Genomic DNA, 21,022 nt, shown 5'->3' on the forward strand with positions numbered 1-21,022 from the left:
ATGACAGCTAACGCAATATATTGTTAAACAACTGCAAAAGAACATAGCCAAGGATTAGAAATGTACAACACGAGCAAACCACACCATTAACAAATGACAAACAGGAGTACAAGGAAATGTACATCATTAGAAGCTATAACGCTTAAAGAGTAAGTGCTCAGTTAGACATTGGTAGACTGGTGAATAGAGACCCTTCTTTTCACTCTTGATTACACATTAAATTATTTTTTAGGCTGCTGTTACACAATATTAGATCACAAAGATGCTGAACATAACCGGAGGTGTCAGGTGTACAGATTAAAATTAGTTTAATCTGGTTTTAGATGCGATAGGACTGTTTATCTATAGCTGTGTTCCGCTGCCTCAGAAATATTTGATCTCTAACACCTGGTAGACGAGGGGAGGGAGGTCTTCCATTTCTCCTCCTTTCTGCCTACCTCAGCTCAACATAACTCCCAAGTACATAGTTAATAAAATGTATACTTCCATTTCAGAGCCCAGTAAAGAAAGAAGGTGGTAGCATAACTTTAGAAACTAAGCCTGCACTACAGGATGATGTTGATGATACTCCTTTCCCTCCGCTCAAATCAGAAGACAGTGGCATAGGTCTAAGTGCCTCCTCCCCAGAGCTCTCTCAGCACTTAGGAGTGCCAGGTGTGACTTTTGAGAGAGATGATGTCTGGAAAAAGGGAGGAAGCATTCAGAAAACTTTGAACTGTATCCAAGAGCTGGTTGCTAAGTTTGCTAGTAAATATATTTTTGGAATGCATTTACAAGAGCCTGGCAATGGAAGCATTTCAACAGTGACCCGGACTGGTGAAGAAGGGAAGGAAAACAAGCATGGAGTTTCTGAAAGTTCCAGCAAGAAGAAGAATTCATGGGAAGCCAAGCAAATTACTGTGCCTCAGTTTAAACAAATGCTTTCAGACTTGTTCACAGTTCGAGGGTCACCATTTAAACAGAAAAATCTGGAGCCACGTTCCCTTTCAGACTGTGACCTTGGTAGTAAGAAAGTAAAAGAGGAAGAAGAATGGGACATTGAGCAGGTAATGCTTGACTTGGGAGACATTAAAGAAGAGTGCAGAGAAGCTTTTGCTGCTGCTTGTCACCTTTTACTGGACTGCACCACATTTCCAGTCTACCTTTCTGAGGAGGAAACTGAACAATTGTATTTCTCTCTCTTTCAAGTTCCTGGTAAGAATAGGCTTTTGTTTGGCTAGCTTGTCATATAGTGGAAATTACAAATGAAGTGAATTATGTACTAGAAATTCACCAAGCATATACATGCATTATTACTTGCCAATGTTTGCAAATGAAATACATTTTCGTAAGCTTGAAGGCAAATTGCGTTCGTAACTTGGAGAAGGTTGGCGCTGTGGGTTTTTTACAGTTCTTAAATCCATTTTGTTCTCTCTCTCTCTCTTTTTAACAGTTTGTTACAAGTATCATGGCAAAGAAAAATTGTGAGTGGCTTTTAGTATACCCTTGTCTTAAGTAAGACAATTCTCCCTTATTCCTCTCTACCCTCAGGGTTATGAAGAAAACAAGGGACAGTGCAGTCTGTCAATCAAGACCAGGACAATCTGTATAATTAGGGCTCAATCCTGTTCCCATTGGGCATTTTGGACTTTAGTTTTCATACGAGTAAGTGTCATTTCTCAGAGAGAAAGTATAGAGGTAGGACTAGGAAAAGGGACACTTGGATTCCCTTTCTGAATTCATTACAGGTTTCTGATGTCACTGTCAATAAAGTGGTGATAATAATGAACTGCATGGGTAAATTGCTGGTGTTTAACATTGAAGGTTTTTATGTGATTGCAGTGTCTTTTATGTGCTCATCTCCGTGTTAGTTCATACTCTCAATCTTTGTTGTTCAGCTTAGTTTTCAAAATGTCACATTGGTGTCAGTACAAGTTACTGTGGAAGATTTTCTCAGACCTAGTCCTGAGAAATTAAGGAAATTTAGAAACAAAAAGAGAAACTTTTGTAAGAAAGGGTTACATAGGAACCTGTGGAAAATATAAAATTATGCACAGAAACATAAATAATGTCCATTTTCTTTTCTTCTTTTTTTAAATTCAACTTTTCTGCATATTTTTAGTTTCTGACAGGTTTTAACTTTTACTTAGTGAGAACACCTCATGTTGCAGTAGAAAATGATACTCCAGTAAATGATATTGGTTAGAATAATTTTGGAATACTTTCCCAGGCAAATCATCCGTGTCTAAAATAGACTTGTTTTGTGTCTGTGGGAGTACCATTCTGTAAGTATAAATGAAAGTGTGCCTATCTCTTTAAAAGGGCTGCTCAGAGAGGCTGAGAGTAGACAGCTCTAGGTGGCTTGTTGAGGTTTGTGATGTGTCCCTGTCCCGTCATTCTCCCCTGTCCTCCCTGCTCTTTTGAGCTGAAAAATAATTTTTGGATAACATTAAATTTCTGCTAGGATGATCAGTCTTATGCATATATGTGTGCTTTTTAAATTAAAAAAATAGTGAGAGCCAAGCTAATGCTACATTTTAACGTGTAGGCTAAGTACAGACAGTCAAAAAGTCCAAGGCTGAATTGATTCAGTCTTTGCAGGTTAGTCTCAAAGATTGAACCAACAAGCAAATAAACAGACATTCACTTTTGATTCAGGAAATATAACCACATACCTGCAGTCACTCAAGCCAAAAGCTGTTGGGGGGGAGGGGGACACTAGAACATAGCTTTCTGGCACGTAGCCAGAATGGGCTGTGTATTCGCTTCCTCTTCCTGCTGTCCCCAAGGTCTCTAGGATTTGCAGTCCAGACTCACAGCAGCAGGATTCTGCAGAGTTGCCCATCACTTTCTCTTCCTGCTTCCAGGTGCCTCTGGGATTTGTAGTCTACAGTCGCAGCTAGCAGGGCAACTCTGTACTCAGGGAAAGGGAAGTTTAACCCCCCTTCATGGCCCCAGAACCCAGCAGGGGTTTGCCAGGAAGGGGGGAAGTGAGCTAGTCCTCATTGCTCCAGCTAGGGAGCAAAGGGATGAGGCCAGCCATGCTCTCTGAAGCAAACAGCACAGTCCAGCTCAGCCCAGAGCTGCAAAATGCTGGGGTGCTGGGGGACTGATTTAACTTGAGCTGGGAAGGGGTCTGAGACACAGTCATGTGCCTAGAGACCAATGCTTGCATTTGCACCTCCCCCCTCCATATCCTTTTCGTACCAATACTTAGTCTCCCACCCTGGCCCTGTTTGGTTACTGTTTTGGCCAGGAAAGACATGAAAGTCCCAGCACATTGGATGCAGGGAGAGGGGTGATGGCCAGAATTTCCGTCCCACAGGGTGGGCAGGTGGGTTACACAACAAACGCGGTTACCACCACCAGCTCTGTAGGGCCCCCTGCGGCCATAGGCTTTGCAGATAGAATGTTGCATGATAAGAACTCTGAAAGGCTTGGCCAGCACCCCCCCAGGCTGGTGCTTGGGGGCCATGGCTCCCTCCTGCCCTGCCCCGTCCCCCTTCCCCCCCGCTGGTACAGAAGTTTCATAAACTGGTTTGACCTAACTCAGTTAAGTCTGATACTTATCTTAAACCAGTTTCAGCCATTTTGAAACTGGTTTATGTGGACTGAACTTCTGTTCTGTTACAGGTTTAAATCAGTTTCTGATCAATTAAACTGGTTGATGTGTAACTTCTGTCCCTAGTCGTAAGAATTAATTTTATGGCATAGGGGAGGAAATGCATACCATCAATAGTATATAAGTAAGATAACATTATAGAAGGGCTAGTCATTTTAAAAAACTTGGGTTAAACAATTATGAACCGATTTAGATTTAAATAAATTATAATTAATTGAAAAAACAAAAGTGGATCTGTAATGAAGGTGTTGATTTAGAAAAAAACAAACTGGTTAAATTTAGGGAACTAATTAGTAAAGTCAGCTTGACTTTACATAGATTTGAACACTCAAGAAATGCCTAGCTTCTTCAAGTCAAAGGCGCTAAAAATTATCAGAAATCTGAATCTTAAACAAGAGGAAAAAACTTGTAGAATGGGGCTGCAGGCCTAAGAGAGAAATAGTAATGCTAAGAGATATATTAAGAATGAACAGAGACTGCAAGGAATGCAACTTGGTTTTTACAAAAGTAGATTGTGACTGATTTACCTGATAAAATAACTGATTTCCTAGTCAAAGCCATTGATCTCATTTGTCTGGATTTCAGTAAAACATTTGCTACATGGCAAAATTTTTTAGGCAAGCTGAAAAAGTTGGGCAATTGTAAGTTATTTAAGGAACTAACTTATGGGGAAATCCAGCAAGTGGTACTGAAGAGGGAAGTATCAAGCTGAAGGAGGATTACTGGTAGAGTTCCTCAAGAATCAGTCTTGGGATGGATCTTGTTTCATATTTTAATTAATAACCACAACAAGCAGTAAATTGTGCTAATGAAATTTGTTGATAATGAAGGAAGACATCAGGATATTGTACAGAAAGCAGTGGATGACCTTTAAGACTGGAATAATAAAAATGGGATGAAAGTCAATAATATAAGATGCAAGGTCATACACTTGGGGGCTGATAACAAAACATACTATAAGCTGGAACTCATCAGTTGGAAATGGCCTGAGGCAGAGAAGAACAGGGGTCTGTTAGTTGATGTCAGGGTGATTGTGAGCCACCAATACAATGTAGTCGCATGAAAATCAATTGCAGTTTTAGGATGTATCAAGAATTCTGTTCCTGGTAGTCATTTGAAGGTATTAATGTCATTGCACGAAGGTAGACCACATCTGGAATGTTACTTACCCTTCTGGTCGTTTCTGTTCAAGAATGAGTGACTGAAACTAGAACAGATACTGAGAAGAGATGTTACGTTGATTTAGGGCAGGGGTGGGCAAAACGCAGCCCAGGAGCCGGATGCAGCCCACCAGACGATTCTATCTGGCCTGCAGGGCCCCTAAAAAATTAAGAAAATTGATATTAATCTGCCCTGAACTGCCTGTCATGCGGCCCTTGATGGCTTGCCAAAACTCAGTAAGTGGCCCTCTGCCCAAAATAATTGCCCGCCCCTGATTTAGGGGAAGGATCATAGGACTGGAAAGGAGAGAGCCCATCTTGTCTTGTGAGAAGAGACTTGACATTTTTTTTTAAACCTAGTACAAAGAAGGCAGAGAAGACTTAGGACTTGATCTATATAAATACATCAGAGTGGTAAACATCAGAGAGGGAAAATAACTATTAGGCTAAAGGACAATATTGGCACAAAAATAAATGGATTTAGATCAACCATTAATACAGTTAAACTGGAAATCAAAGGACAGTTCTTGTCCATTAGCGAAACTGGCTTTTTGGAATGGTCTTACAATGAGAGTAGTAGAGGTCAAAATAAAAATGTTAACTGCTTTTAAGATGGAGCATACTCAGTTTTATGAAAGGAACTATATTGCATGCTGCCTCTGTCCCTTCTGATCCTGTGATGCTTGTACGTGTTTGATCACATAATCCAGCGGTGCTCAGTGTTTTGGCTGCACAGGCCAAATGAATGGTGCCAGGTTGGTTTGCAGGCTGGATCAGCCCCACTTACCAGGATTAGGGCTCTGGGGCCCCAGACCACCTCAGCCCAGCCCCACACACCAGGATCATACCCATGGGGAGCCCCATGGGCTGGATGACTCAGCATCAGGGGCTGGGGCTGGCCCATGGGCCCAGGGGTTGAGCACCCCTGATATAATCAAATATTTAAATAAGAGCCTTTTTCCTCTCTCTCTTTCTCTCTCTCTTCTGAGGAGGTGGCGATGCCAGCTTCCCACTATGGCTTAAATCCCTAATGACGATATGCTGCTGTGTGAAAGACTGCTATGTGCAGAACATGTCCATCTCCACGCTACTAGAAGTGATCAACCATTCACAATCACTGGCACTTGTGATTGAAGACAGAATGAAGCGGTATAAAATCTCTGGCCACAACCCCTTCTTTGGGAGATTGCAGATGGTTACAGTTCCTCCCATTGCTCCCGGGGTTCTAAAGCTAATCTCGGAGAAAACAGACTTCTATCAGGTACCAGTTTTTTACTGTACAGATATGTTTAGTTAGAAAGTGTAACACATCATTCCACAAATCTTCTTGTATGACTCAAGCATGCTATATCTGGGCACAGTGTTGAAGGCAGTGCACCTTCCTAACAACTTGATGCTCCAGTTTTTTATGTGCCCTGACATAGCTGCCTTTATACCATGATAATAAGACAGCAAGAGATTCAGTTGGCTGGTGGCTGCTGCCATCCCTCCTCCTCCTCCTCCTCCCCCCCCCCCCAAAAAAAAAATGTTAATTGACTGTTCTTCTTTCCTCTCCCATCAGGTTCTCTTTTCTTTTGTCCCAGTTGTCTTCAATGCTTAGTAGCTGTGATAGACTATGTTACATTTTATTGCTTTTGCATTTTAAGCCTTTACATTACAAAAGAAATCTTTGCATCACAAAAATACATGGAAGGATGAAGGATAAGAGATTCTAGCTACCTCCTGTTCTTTATTTATATTTTTATTGCTTGAATCCCATGGTCAGAAGATAAGATAGAAATGTAATCAGAACTGCTGGTAGAGGTGATATCTTTTAATAGACCAACCAGATTTTTGCAAAAAAAATCTTTAATTGCAAGTTTTCGGACACAAGCACCCTTCTTCAGGCATAGGAGAAAAGATTTTAAAAGCTCTCCTGGGTAGAAATGAAAGTTCATATTTCAGTAACATACTCTGTGCCCCAATATGAAATATGAACTTTCATTTCTACTCAGGAGAACTTTTACAATCTTTTCTTCAATGCCTGAAGTAAGGTGCTTTTGCCCAAAAGCTTGCAATTTAATTAATTAATTCTTTTTTTTGCAAAAATCTACCTGGTCTAGTAAAAGATATCACTTCTACCATGAGTTCTGATTCCTTTTGCCTCTAGACCAATATGGCTACAACCTGGATACAAACTAGAAACGGTACACTTGCCCAACAAAGGGGAATTTAAACATACATAAGATGTATCCATTGAAAGGCTTAATTCACTGTTTAGGATATGGTGTTGGACACGCATTTTTTTTACAGGCAAAATATTGTGGATAGTAAATAGGCTCCTCACCAAAAATAAATAAATAAATCCAAAAAACTGCACAGTATATTACAGAAGGCTATTGTATTTCTTATTATATTTAAAAAAAACACTACTAAGTATAGCAGTAAGGTAAATTAATTTTATAGCTTCTCTCTGCTTTTCAGTGCTGGGGCAACTCAACTTTATACTGGGTAATATAAAGGGAAACTTAGAGACATTAACTTGAAGGAAATCTGAATCAAGAATGTGACTAAGCCATAACTTTAAAAAAAAGGTGGGAAGGAATCTTCTAAACTTAATTTTTAATTGTTAAACTACTATGGGGATGCTCTGTTCAGTAATTCACAAGGGGCCCAAAACTCTGCTGCAGTGAGCAGGGCAAAGGCAGCTATGTTGTGTTACTAGTTCTTCAGTCTTTTTTCTGTATTCTGTGTGTACCAGAATGGTAAAAATAGTGTTGTCAGAAGATATTATTTTGAGTGTGGCACTCCTGTTGTCTTCGTCATAATTTTGGTATTCTGCATAACACATGAATCGTGCGTGTGTGTGCATTTTAAATTTACAAAATGGGAGCAGAGTTCTGCTTTCTTCAGCCTTCAATGAAGATATGAATTCACTGCCTTTCTAGGGTTGTGCTGCTGTTTTTTTGCTTTATGAACTCATTTCTTGCTGTTTGCTTAATTGAATTTATGTAGGATAGAAGAATATATGAAATAATGTTTTGTTGACAAGCATTTAAATATTTTATGCAAATCCTTTCAACTAATGGTGTTTCTTTTTCTCTAGAGAGTAGCTCAAGTGCTTTGGAATCAGTTAAACAAAGAGACAAGAGAGCATCACATTACCTGTGTGGAGCTATTCTACAGACTGCACTGTTTGGCTCCATCAGCTAATATTTGTGAAGACATCATCTGCCATGCTTTACTGGATCACGATAAAGTAAGTTCTCTATTTTACTGGAACCTTTTCATAACTGCCATGTTGCTCCCCTCTGGCTTTAGAAGCCTCCTGTCCTGCCTCCAGCTCCTCACAACTCAGCTTTGGGGTGTTCTCAGCCCATGCATCTTATGAGGCCCCTAATTTAGAATCTTTATTGCTCCTTCCCTTGGTGTATCCTTTCATGTTTATTCGTAAATCACCCTGGGACCCAGCTTAGTCATTGGGCACCACCTAAGTAGTGTAGGATCTCTCTATTCCCATAACTACAAATTCTGCTAAAGTCTCAAGGATTGTATCAGTTCTTCTCAAATGTACTGTGATGGTCCTGGAAATCATAAAATCATTAGATTAAATGCCCAATGTCTTATTCCAGCAGAGCATTTGACTCATCAACCAATATGTGCTGCTGTAGTGCTGAATCTGTCTGTGTCAATATTTAACAGCTAGCTCCCTTATGATATAGCACGCAAGCTATGTTTTAAGAGAAGTAGAATCTCCTTAATTATTTCACTTCCCTTCGCTAAGGATAGAACAGTTCTCTCCCAACTCACATTTTAGCTGTCAGAAAAGGCAAGTAAGTTTATCACACAGATACCCATGCAGGTCTACCCTACTTTGGGGTGTGCATCAACTATTTGTTCATTTATGGTTAAAGCTCTATGATTGATTGGAAGATCTTCTAGGGAAATGTGTTACTTGACTTATCTTCCAGGTATGATTTGCAAGAGATTTGAAACTTATGCTTATTATCTATTTGGCAGTCCAGCCAAGCCTGTTACTATTTAATCCAATATTTACCACCTTTCAGGAAGTGAGAGGAAGTGGGGAAACTTGGCTAGAAGCTCATTAAATGAAAGAGAATAGGGGGTGAAAAGGAAGGGAAGTCTACTAGAAGCTGAAGGCTGAGCCACGGTTTTGTTGAAGCCTTAGCAAGGCAGTGTCAGAGGCCTGAGGCCATTAGTCTGCCCAAAAGTGGGGAATTCTGAATGCACTATGAAAAAGTAGCATTTATATGCCAGTCTTCTGTAAAACTCTTAAAAAAACAACTTACACAATTCTTAAGCAATAAATTAGCGGTCATCCATACAGTGAGCATTGTTGCTGTTCTAGAAACTTTCAGATTAACTAAAATTACTATATTTATCTTTGAATAAAAAAGTTAGTTTCCTTTTTGTTTTTTCCCTTGCTCAGGGGACAAGGCTGGAGGCACTCTTCAGATTCTCTATCATATGGCATTTGACAAGAGAAATCCAAGGCAGCAGAGTCACTTCCCACAATCGATCCTTTGATAGGTATTGCCGTACATCTGTTTGCATTGATTATTTTTTATCTACTTAGAAATACTGGATATAATGGTATTTTAAATTACTCTTTTTGTGGGGCCTTGGGGAGGGGAGAGACAGAAATCTAGAGAGTCGCATGAGCCAAGGGATAACTCTCAAATATTAATTTAATTGAAAAACAAAATGCTGTATGTATTGGTGACTCAAATTAGATTTTCATTCTTAATTTGTTTTTATTTTATATTGGCCAAAAGTAACCTGTTATTCACCACAGCCTTCAGTCTTACCCAAAATTTGCTGAAAGGTTTCAAGTTTAGAAAACACTTGAAGATTTTTTTTAAACTATGTATGAAGGGATACAATACAGAGAAGGCAGAAGGTAGGGCAGGGTGATACCCTAGAGACTCGTTGGTTCGGAGAAACCTAAGTTTTTGTAGGCCACAACGTGCTCTATTAGATAGTCCTGTATTTAAGTAGCTTGAAGTACGTTGTTGCCTACAGGAAAGCTCATGCCTCTCTTAACCAGTGGGTCTCTAACGCAGTTCTTCTTAACCTTTTTAGACCTGAGATGTCTCTCCTTAGACTGAAGGCACCCCTCAGAAAATGGCAGATCTTACTTTTCCATAGTCAAAACATAAGTGATAAATAATAGAACAATTGTATAATAAAACAGTAAAATGAAGAACAAAACAGGTCAAAATGTTTTTGACACTATGGATTCCTATTTGAAATCTTTGAGTTTATCATTTGAATCATGTTAGGTTACTTAATGGTGCTAACATTATTTGTAGTGTTCCACGGTTTCAGTTTTTATTTAAAAAAAAAAAAAATCCAGGAATTTTTCAGGGTTTATTTTCCAAACATAAAAACTGGGTTGCAATCAGGATAAAGGGAATAAAATTTTTAAAAATTGGTTTAAATCAGGAAAAATAATAATATGTTCCCATGGCAGTGAGGGAAGGAGTAAGGCTGGGACTTAGGAAGGGGCAGGGGGAGGGGCACAGTGTGGCACAGCCCATTGACTGCTTCCAGGGCTGCAGCAGGGAGCAAAGCAGAGGGAACTGTCAGTGGTTGCAGGGGGGGGGAGGACTCTTGCTGCTACATGTACCCCGGGAGGGCTGTGGGACTGCGCCAGGCTATTCCCAGGGGACACATGCCCCCGGATCTGTGTGCAGGACGAGAGAAGGCTGCCACTGCAGGCTGGGGCTAGCGGCAGCACTGGGCTCTTCCCAGTGCTTAGGGCGGGCGGCAGCCTGCTCTTGTCCAGCACCCAGCTCCAGGGGCACGCGCCCCCTGGGAAGAACCCGGCACAGCCCCCCGCAGCCCTCCTGGGGTGCATGTAGCAGCAAGAGCTGTTCCCCCATGCCCTGCACCCACTGACTTACAGTTACCTCCCCAGCTGGTGTCAGCTGTTCCCAGGGCTGCTGCAGCAGGGGCTACAGTGAGTGGTAACAAGCAGAACCCCAGAGGGCGTGGTGCAGCTTGTCCCCACTCACCCCAGCCCCTGCTGCAGTGGCCCCAGCAGTGGCCAATGCCAGCTGCCTGCAGCTGCTGGACTGCACAGTGCCCCAACCCCCACAAGGCTCTGCTTATCCATACTCACCGCAGCCCCTGGGCTGCGTTGTGCTGTGGTGCAAGCAGCTGGCACTGCTGCAGTGGGGGCTGGGGTGAGTGGGAACAAGTAGAGCCCCGGGGAGCACAGAGAGCGATGCAGCTTATCCCTGCTCACCCCAGCCCCTGCGGCAGAAGCCCTGGGAGTGGCTAATACCAGCTGCCTGCAGCTGCTGGGCAGTGCTGCACCCCAAACCCCCCAGGGCTCTGGTTGTCCCCACTTACCCCAACCCCTGCTGCAGTGGCCCTGGGAGCAGCCAACACCACCTGCCTGCACCACAGCACAGTGCAGCCCAGGGGCTGAGGGGAGTGGCACGTGTCCAAACACAGAGGCGGGGGGAGACCCAGCACCTCCTGCCCCATATGGGGTCAGGGCCAGGAGTCCTGCATCCCCAGGCAGTGGCTTCAGCCCTGCGGGCCCATGCAGAGTGGCTAGGTGCAGCGCCCGCCACAGGGAGCAGGGCTGGACTCTCCTGCCTGCCCCTCGGCAGGGCTCGCAGCTCCCAGCGTCCGGGGCAGGGCCACAGCCAGAGCCACCAGGGTGCAGCTGGAACCCACCCACCCCAGGAGCAATTGCAATTCCTGCAGCCCCTCCCACCCTTCCCAGGGTCAGAGCCGGGAGCCCCATGCCCCCGGGAAGCAGCTCCAGCCACCCTCCCCCAGCTCCCACGTGGCTGCTGCCTCCCTATGCGTGCAGTCACTGCCACCTCCCCACCCCCCGTGTCCAGCTGGAAACCAGTGCCTCAGGTAACTGGCACTTTTAGCTTACCGGCACCCCTCAGCCATTCCCCACTCATGCTGGTTAACAGGGATTTTACTGTACCCGGTAAAATTGAATGAACTGAAAAACGGGTATTTTTCAGTTCATTCATAGTTTCATAGTTGGTAGGGTTGGAAGGGGCCTGAGCAGATCATCAAGTCCGACCCCCTGCCATGGCAGGAAAGAGTACTAGGGTCAAACAACCCCAGCAAGGTGTTCATCTTGCCTCCTCTTAAAGACCCCCAGGGTAGGAGCCAGCACAACTTCCCTTGGAAGTTGGTTCCAGATCCTAGCCACCCTGACAGCGAAGTAGCATCTCCTGATGTCTAGTCTAAATCTACCCTCTGCCAGCTTGCGACCATTATTTCTTGTTACTCCTGGTAGTGCTCGGGGGAACAGGGACTCCCCCAATGCCTGTTGGTCCCCCCTGACTAGTTTGTAAATGGCCACTAGATCCCCTCTCAGCCTTCTCTTGTGGAGGCTGAACAGGTTCAGGTCTTGTAGCCTCTCCTCGTAGGGCCTGCCCTGCTGCCCCCTGATCATGCGAGTGGCCCTCCTCTGGACCCTCTCCATGTTGTCCACATCCCTCCTGAAGTGCGGCACCCAGAACTGGACGCAGTACTCCAACTGTGGCCTGACCAGTGTCGCATAGAGGGGGAGGACCACCTCCTTGGACCTGCTTGAGATGCATCTGTGGATGCATGACAAGGTATGGTTGGCCTTCCTGACTGTGTCCCCACACTTTTTGACTCCCAAGATCCTTTTCTGTCTCTGCACTGACGAGAAGGGAGTTTCCCAGACTGTAGGTCTGCTGCTGGTTCCTCCTCCCCAGGTGCAGTACCTTGCACTTGTCCGTGTTGAAACCCATCCTGTTCTCATCCGCCCACCCCTGTAACCAGTCTAGGTCTGATTGCAGCCTATTCCTCCCTTCTAGCGTGCCCACTTCCCTCCACAACTTAGTGTCATCTGCGAATTTGAATAGCGTGCTTTTTACTCCCTCATCAAAGTCGCTGATGAAGATATTGAACAGTGTCGGCCCAAGGACTGAGCCCTGGGGAACCCCACTGCCCACATCCCTCCAGGTCAAATAAAAATCACGGAATTTATCAGTGAAAACGGGTCAAAACTGAGAACACAAAACAGTAATTATGTGGCACCTTGCAGCACCCTTGAAAAGATCTCAAGGCACTCCAGGGTATTGTAGCACCCTGGTTGGGAATCCCTAACTTCTGTTTTCTGGAGACTAACATGGCACATGGCTAACTACCTCTGTACAGAGGAGGTGTATGTCCTGCTCCTGCAAACATGTGCTTGACTTTGAACTCTGGATAGCAGCCCTATCAAACACCTGTTTTTGCAGTGACGTCAAGCATTGAGACCTGTTTGCATTGATGCTGCGTAACTGTGTTATGAGTGTTAGGGATACATGTCTGCTGCTTCTAAGTTTCCAGTTGTACTTTTGCTTTCTAATTCCCTATGCAGGTCTCTGTTTGTGGTACTGGACAGTTTAAATTGTTCAGATGGTGCAATAGGTGCTGCAGCACAGGGCTGGCTGGTACGTGCCCTCTCACTCCATGATGTTGCACGAATTCTTGAACCAGTACTGTTACTTCTGCTTCATCCAAAGACTCAGCGTACTTCCATCCACTATGTCAAACAGAAAAGTACAGCAGGTAAAACTGCACTTGGGTTTCAAATGTCACAATTAATAGAACATCAGATCACACTTAACTCCAGTTTACTGCAGCCTTTCAGATAAATTAGTCATCTTTTTACAGCAGTGTTAGTTGCATGTTTACACTTCACACAACTCCAGTAATATTTAGATAAAAGTCATACAATTTAGGGGGGTTATAGCCACTTGTAAGTAATTTGCTGCCTTGTCTGCCGTTCAGTTACACTTGCTAATCACTGTTACTTATTATAGCAGTCAAAAGGAGTCTCATTCCTTAGGTGTTGTGCAGACAGCTGAAGTTGGCATGATCCTTGACCCAAAAAACTTAAGAGAATGTTCAGCCTTTTAAAAAAAGCAATGATGCTGTGTTGTTAACTCCCTGTTATCAAGGTTTGACACACGAAACATTAAAACAATGTTGATATATCTGGGGACTTCCTGTACATCATAGAATACATTCTGTGCAGCCCGTGCTATTGTATTTTCAACCTGTTCTGTTACCATTTCATTGTAAAATATAACAACAAAGTCAAGAAAATGATTTCCGTGGAGTAAGATTTTTAACATTAAGAAAGTTTGTACACGTTATTTCCTTAATCTTCACACTTTCTCTTGCAGTCGCTCTTTTAATGTAAAGTATGTTGAAACATTAAAATTGAATTTGTTAACCAGTTATAAGAACCATAGTAAATGCTAACTTTTTAAATGTGTCTTTATCAGAAGACTTGCTTTATTGGTTCAGCAAGAAAAAAGCCTCTTTCAAAGAGCCCTTTGGAGCCTCTGAACTGCATGAAAGCAATTCCGAAGAAAGCCTACCATTGAGCCAATTTACAACAGTAGACAGGGAAGCTATCTGGGCTGAAGTGGAAAAAGAGCCAGAGAAAACTCAGCTAAAAAATGGACTATCTGAAAATGATCCGTCTTGCTATACAGAATTCCCACTAGATACAGATGGTGATCATGAGAATAGTGAACATACAGAATCAGGAGACACTAGCACTGGACCTGTTGATAGTGAAAATACCTCATCTTTTTCTGCTTCTCTGGATCCACAAGAATTGAGCAATGAGGAAAACCACAGTACTACAATAGACTGCAAAGAGAACCTGAAACATGTTAATTCATCAAATACGTGTGTTCCTGATGGCTCCATACCTAGTACTATGTTAAATCTTGTGCGTGCAGATTCTGAAAGAACTCAAGCATCAGAATCTCTGTCAAGTGATGATGAGGCCGACTTGGAACTTCAAGCTATTACAACATCTAGGTTGCTGAAGCAGCAGAAGGAAAAACGAGAGATGATAGAGGCTTTATTCAAACATATTCTTTTGTATTTGCAGCCTTATGATTCAAAGAGGGTTTTATATGCCTTCTCTGTACTGGAGGCAGTGCTCAAAACAAACCCCAAAGAATTCATTGAAGCTGTAGCAAGTACTAGCATGGATACCAGCTCCACAGCTCACCTGAATCTCATCTGTAATCTTCTGGCTCGTCACCAGGAATCTCTTGTGGGACAGAGCTTTTATGGTAAACTCCAAACTCAGTCTCCAACCATGTGTCCCCATTCTTTATTAATAGAGTTGCTAACTTACCTCTGCTTGAGTTTTCTTCGTTCTTACTATCCCTGTTACCTGAAGGTAACCCACAAAGATGTGCTTGGCAACCGAGATGTCCAAGTTAAAAGTGTGGAAGTCTTGATCAGAATGACAGCACAGTTGTCTACAATGGCAAAGTCAGCAGAAAGTAAAAATATAGAGTTTATACACAATTTGCTTGGGAGGTGCAAAATGCAAGAGTTTGTTCTTCTTTCTTTGTCTGCTTCTATGTACACAAGTCAAAAACGGTATGAACTTATGATATCTGACAAAAATAGCAGTGTTATTGAAGACAGCGTCTTTGAAGAAAGTCTAATCAATTTTGGCCAGGATCAGATTTGGAGTGAACATCCACTTCAGATTGAGCTGCTGAAGCTTTTGCAAGTATTGATTGTCCTGGAGCACCATGTTGGACAGTCTTATGAGGAACAGGAGAACCAGCCAGACCTTTCCAAGGAATGGCAGCAGGCGCTGAACTTTCAGCAGGCTATTGGTGCAATACAATATGTATATCCACACCCAATAACTTCACAAGGACTATTTGTCTCTGCTGTGGTTAGAGGTTTGCAGCCGGAGTATGGCTATGGAATGCACCCACCTTGGGTTAGCTTAGTCACATGTTCTTTGCCATACTTTGGGAAGTCTTTAGGCTGGACTGTGGCACCGTTTATAGTACAAATATGTAAAAACCTGGATGAACTTGTTAAACAGTATGAAAACGAATCTGTGAAGATGTCTACAAGGACTTCTGAGAGGTAAGACATATGTCCACAAATTTATGCTTATTTAACATGTTTCTATACAAAGTTCAGTCCTTATGAGCTTACTTTCTCAAAAACCTTATTTTGTCAAAAGTATTCTGAAAGTACTAGGATTTTTATCTAAGCAAAGTTTTTGAAACGTCTACTGTGTTATTTCTTTTGTGTTCGTCCATTCATCTGCAGCTAGTACTGTACAAAGAACTGAAAACACCCTTTGAACATTACCTACGTTAGTTGTACTGTTAATCGTTTGTGTTTTTCTCCAAAACATAACATTTAAAAGGGAGAATATCACACCAGACTATCCTCTAATGCTTTTGGAAGGCCTAACAACCATTGGTCACTTTTGCCTTTTGGACCATCCTAACCAGGCCAAAAAGGTAACTGCTTTTCCTTATTACTTCAGTAGGTAATAGTTTCAAAATGCTAACTGTCCATTTGGCTGCAGCTCAGCAAACCACAAAAGCACATGCTCTAAGTCAAGGGTACCAAACTTACCTGGCCCTGCAGGCCAGTTTGGGATGTGCTGCTTGTGGCATGCAGGTCCAGTTGGAGACCCATAGGCAGCACTACAGGCTGGGTGATAACACTTCACAGGCTGCATCCAACTTTCAGGCCCAATCTTTGACACCCTTGCCTTAAGTGCATTGCCAAATTGTGACTATAAATAGTAAAGGTTATCTAATGGGGTGGGCCCAGAAATGGAAGGTTCATGTACTCAATTCCCTTGAGTGTAGGTAAAGAAGGACATACTCACAGAAATCATAATGGAATTTTTTTTTCACCCCAGCCTCATATGTAGTTGACAGCTCTCTGTGTGTGCATGGGGATTATTGGACACTAGCCATTTCCCTTCAAAATAAAACAAGCACCATTTAAACAAAGCTGTTAATATCCACATCTAAGGTACAGTTATGTCTTTGTTGGAGAGACATCACCTAGTTTGCAGTATTTTTTTGTAATTGATCTAAAGCAGTGTATTTGTTTATACATGAAAATAAGAGTAAGTTGCATTGTCAAAGCAGTCAGTCCATATACCTTTTTTCTATATCTGGTTTTCCCAAGAAAGTCTCCCTAGCACTGTTAGTGGTTTTTTTTTTCCTTTTAGGTATGTTATTATGTATGAGTGAGTGAATACAAGTTTTCCATTTTAAAAAATGAACTGCAGGGAGTGGTTCATAATTTTTATCCTATATAGCAAAAATAGAGTAGATTTATTGGTATGTTCTTTAACACTCAAATACATGTGCATCCTATACTGCTTTTCAACAGTCAACCTATGTCTTTAGATAAACTGGCAAGTTTCTGTAGAATAGTTAACTAAGCAGGAGTATGTCAACAGCATGTATTGTAAGTGACACACACAATATACATATACATATATACACACATACACACGCACATATACAAATTAATCTCTGTACCTTGTTTCGTGTATCACAAAAGGCTGTGACTCTAGTTTCCATAATCAGTAGCATCGACCATAAACAGAACAGCTGCTAACATTTTCCAAAGTTTTTACAAAATTTTTGTGGAAAGAAAATGTCCGTGTTAAAAAATTGTGGTATAAAGGTAAGGTTAATAAACCTGCATACTGTCAGATATGACAGCTGAAATACTTAATACAGATATTTCTGTTTTCCTAGCCATCATCTGTAGCTGAACCTACAAACCTGAGAAATGCCAGGAATGCCATTTTGGAAGAACTGCCTCGCATTGTTAACACTATGTCTCTCCTTTGGAGCGTTTTAAAAAAGGAAGACTCTCAAAGAAGACCATCTGACTTTTTTGGAGCAACTAAAGGCTCTTCAGTTTACTTCAAAGCAACCAAAGTAGGAATTCTGTTCACACACACACACACACACACACACTCACACTCACACTCACACTCACTCTCTCTCTCTCTCTCTCTCTCCTCCCCAACCTTCCATATACTTTTGGTGTGAGGTTCTTGTGTCATTCTCACAATACTATTAACATGAAAAGAGTTTCAAAGATTCAGCCAGGCCATTGCCTTTCACGGGGTGAAGTTCCACTATTTGGACCAGCCCCTCAGGTTCTATCTATGACTTATTCCCAAGAAGGATTCCCTTTAAGAGCCTGTGACAGAAACAGTTTCTTCAAAACAAAGCAGGATTTAGTTTATCAAAAGCTATACAGTGCTTAGAAGTGAATTTGGTATAACAGAGACTGGCAGGCATAATCCCTTGCCTAAGTGTGCCTTCTTTGTCCATGGCTCAGATGGGTCCTGTTCCCCATCTCTGAGCTTACAACCTTAAGTAGAGTGCACTATCTCTGTGTGTTTCTGCCCAGCCTACCTGCTTCTTCCAGGCCATCTTAACAACCTTTTTAGCTGTTTAAGCTCTATTTTAGCTTTGGGAAATGGTAAAATCATCCCAGCCTGCATGGATTTGGTCAGATTTTTAGATTCCATAAAAGTAAATTTACAGTTAGCTTCCTTTGTTTTTACTTGTGCCTTCAGGCAGGCAGCAACTTACAACCGAGTAGGATGACCGTTTCAGAAAATATTCCCAGTACAGATATTTTCCCAGTTATTGATATAAAGATTGGGGTTTTTACAGCAGTTTACTTAAATCAGTAACAAATAATTAGCTAGTTCATTGATTTAATAGGTTTTAAGTAATCTTAGTTATGTTTTTTAACATTCAGATGTCTAATAATTTGGCTTTGTGGTTTTGGGGAACTGGAAAGTTGGCTTGGGTTTTTTCCCCCCTTTTTTATCAATAAAATTTGTAAAAGCAATGTTGAGTCAATTTTTCAATAGGCAAACTGGATGGGAAAAACATAACACCTGAATAAAACAACTGGCTTTCCTCCAACTGTTTTAGATTGTACCCTTTGGTGTGTGTAGGAGGCAGAAAATAATTGCTTGAAGTGAATGAGGAAAATATAAAAGGGTGTTTCAGTTACATATGCTTTTCCAGAAAATGATGACTTGGCATATATGCAATCTCTTTTACACTTGTCTGCTAACCCTTTGCTACTCTCCTTAAATGCTTCAAATCCTTTCTTCCATTTTTAAACTATTTTTCCTATTAATTTTCCATAGGATTGCCTCCTTATCAAGTATCTCGCCACATTGTACTCTGCTGAATTGCCATCCTTTGCTCAACTGTTATGTAATAATTTTATATAATACTTATGAATAAAATACTAGACTCTTGACCCCTTTTACAGATGCTGATTGATAACCAGAGTGAGAAAAGTACCGACTTTAAAATATCTGGGGAGAAGGGAACGGATATGGCATGGTAGAAAATAAACATAACATCTTGGAAAGCAGAAATGACGTATGCTTTCCAAGATATTAGACATAATTCTTTAATGAAATAGGAAAAGATCATAAGCAAATTAAACTAACACAAAAACAAAAAATACAGGAATATTTGTTTATGATTATGTAACTTTTTCTGAATAGTGTTTTAAAAAGAAAGTATTCTACATATATGTACTGAAAATTAGCCTTAAACATTTTGAGGGTGCCATGACAGAATTTTTTGTTTCTTTTCATAGGCAATAAAGAATAAAATACTAGAATTCTTGAATCCGTTGACAGCACAACTAGGAGTCCAGTTGATGGCAGCAGTAGCAGCAGTATGGAATAGTAAAAAAACTCACAAGACTCAAAGTAAAGTAAAGGTAAAATTAGAGCTGCAGCTTTTAATTTCTGTGATTATTTTGATGCTTTTTTTAATGTCAAAACATGGTTTGTTCACAGAGCCAGTGCTGAAATTCAAATTCTGGCTTATTTTTTGTGGGAGTGGCAAAGGAAAGCTGTTAGACAAGAATATTTTAATTCAGTATAAATAATTACAACTTAACCTGTAGACTGTTAATAAAGGGGAAATGAAGGAATTATGGTGAATTGTGCACTACAAAAGAAATATTTTCAAAAAGGAAAATATTTTGATTAAAAACAACATAGTAAAGGCATACATTTTGTTTCAGATATGACTCTTGTAACACAACCTGTGACATCTTCAGGTTTTTGCATTAAAAAAAAGAAAAGTCCTGGTCTCTGCTTCCTTAGCCATTCTGTAAAACCCATCCAAGATTTTGTATACATTTTGCTACGTGTGGCAAGTATGCTTTTGTTTAAGCCTTTCTTAGAGGCATTGGTTGGTACTTGCAACCAAGGCTGAGGGTTTTGACTGGTGTGTGCCAGTGGTCTTGCTGAGACTTAAAGCCAGAGGTTCCTGGTTGGAGGGTCTTGTTCCTCCACTCAGGATCAGACCGATCGCCATATTTGGGTTCAGGAAGAAATTTTACCCCATGGTCAGATCAGTATGGGATCTGGGGCTTTTGCCTTGCTGTGTCGTGGAGGGTATGGCCCTCTACCTGGGATCTCTGAAGCGTATATTAACAATCTCTTAGAGAAGCAGGATGTCAGCTGCCATAGTCCTCTTGCTTTACCTGTGGCAGTTTAGGGTGTTATGTCTTGGTGTTGCTTCAGGGTTGACAGTAGTTTTAGTAAGAGGTTAGATGATGGACTGGATAGGATAGTTTGGATAGGGATGATCCTGCTTCAAGTAGGGGGTTGGACTAGATGACCTATGAAGATCCCTTCCAGCACTATTTCTCTGTTTTCTGTGAAAACATTTTTATGGGCAAAATAAGGAAAACTTATTTGACACATGGCAGTGTGCTGCTGTTCTGGGGTTTGTTTCATTTTGCTTTCCTTATTCTTTTCCCATAACAAACAGAAACTTTATGGCATGCTTGTTTCTGGGAAAGTTGAGGTTTATCCACTTTTTTTATATATATACAATGTTAGAGCTTGCTCTTATTTCTCAGACATTAGGGGTTTGTTTTTGGTTTTTTTTAATAAAAAAGCCAAAATGACCAAAGAGCCTAAAACCTCAAAACTCTTCCTAACAGAAATGTGTAAACTGATATATGTCATGAAATGTTTCTGCTTTGAAACAACCTGTTTTCACTCAGTTCAAGAAACGACCTCAAATAAAATTAAGTCTGTGAGACTATGGTGACAAACTGCATATACAAACATAAGTACAGTTAAGTATAATATTCCAAGCCAAGTGCAATATCTTAGTACAAAGCCATTTTTTAATTTTTGGAGCCTTAGAGATTCCAGTTTTCCACCATTGTTTTCCAAAGCCTGGGGTCAGATACCTTTCTAGAGAGGAGAGATTAGATGCGTTTCCCTCTGATAATGAAGAGTTCTTTCCATTTACATTCATGTTCAGCTGCAACTTTGATATGAATAAACAGCTTCAGTAGTAGTGGCAGCATGCCAGCAAAGGTGAGAGTGAGTAAATGAGACCCACATTCTGATACCCTTGTGGTTCCTATGTCA

General features: G+C 41.5%; 1 protein-coding gene across 4 annotated transcripts in view; it reads left to right on the plus strand.

Moving 5' to 3' along the window:
- The window catches only part of DOP1B (DOP1 leucine zipper like protein B), an 88,488-nt gene that overhangs the window by 42,744 nt on the left and 24,722 nt on the right, over window positions 1-21,022 (plus strand). For 2 of the 4 annotated variants that reach the window (XM_014599166.3, XM_014599167.3), the window contains exons 14-22: window positions 495-1,194; window positions 5,751-6,022; window positions 7,847-7,999; window positions 9,191-9,291; window positions 13,136-13,326; window positions 14,049-15,678; window positions 15,968-16,064; window positions 17,331-17,516; window positions 19,219-19,344. In XM_014599166.3, coding sequence (XP_014454652.1) covers window positions 495-1,194; window positions 5,751-6,022; window positions 7,847-7,999; window positions 9,191-9,291; window positions 13,136-13,326; window positions 14,049-15,678; window positions 15,968-16,064; window positions 17,331-17,516; window positions 19,219-19,344 — 3,456 coding nt within the window. The remainder of the gene's footprint in view (window positions 1-494; window positions 1,195-5,750; window positions 6,023-7,846; window positions 8,000-9,190; window positions 9,292-13,135; window positions 13,327-14,048; window positions 15,679-15,967; window positions 16,065-17,330; window positions 17,517-19,218; window positions 19,345-21,022) is intronic. The other 2 variants (XM_014599168.3, XM_059720732.1) reach the window with 1 other exon arrangement.

The sequence above is a fragment of the Alligator mississippiensis genome, chromosome 1 (assembly GCF_030867095.1).
Source record: "Alligator mississippiensis isolate rAllMis1 chromosome 1, rAllMis1, whole genome shotgun sequence".
NCBI lineage: Eukaryota > Metazoa > Chordata > Crocodylia > Alligatoridae > Alligator > Alligator mississippiensis.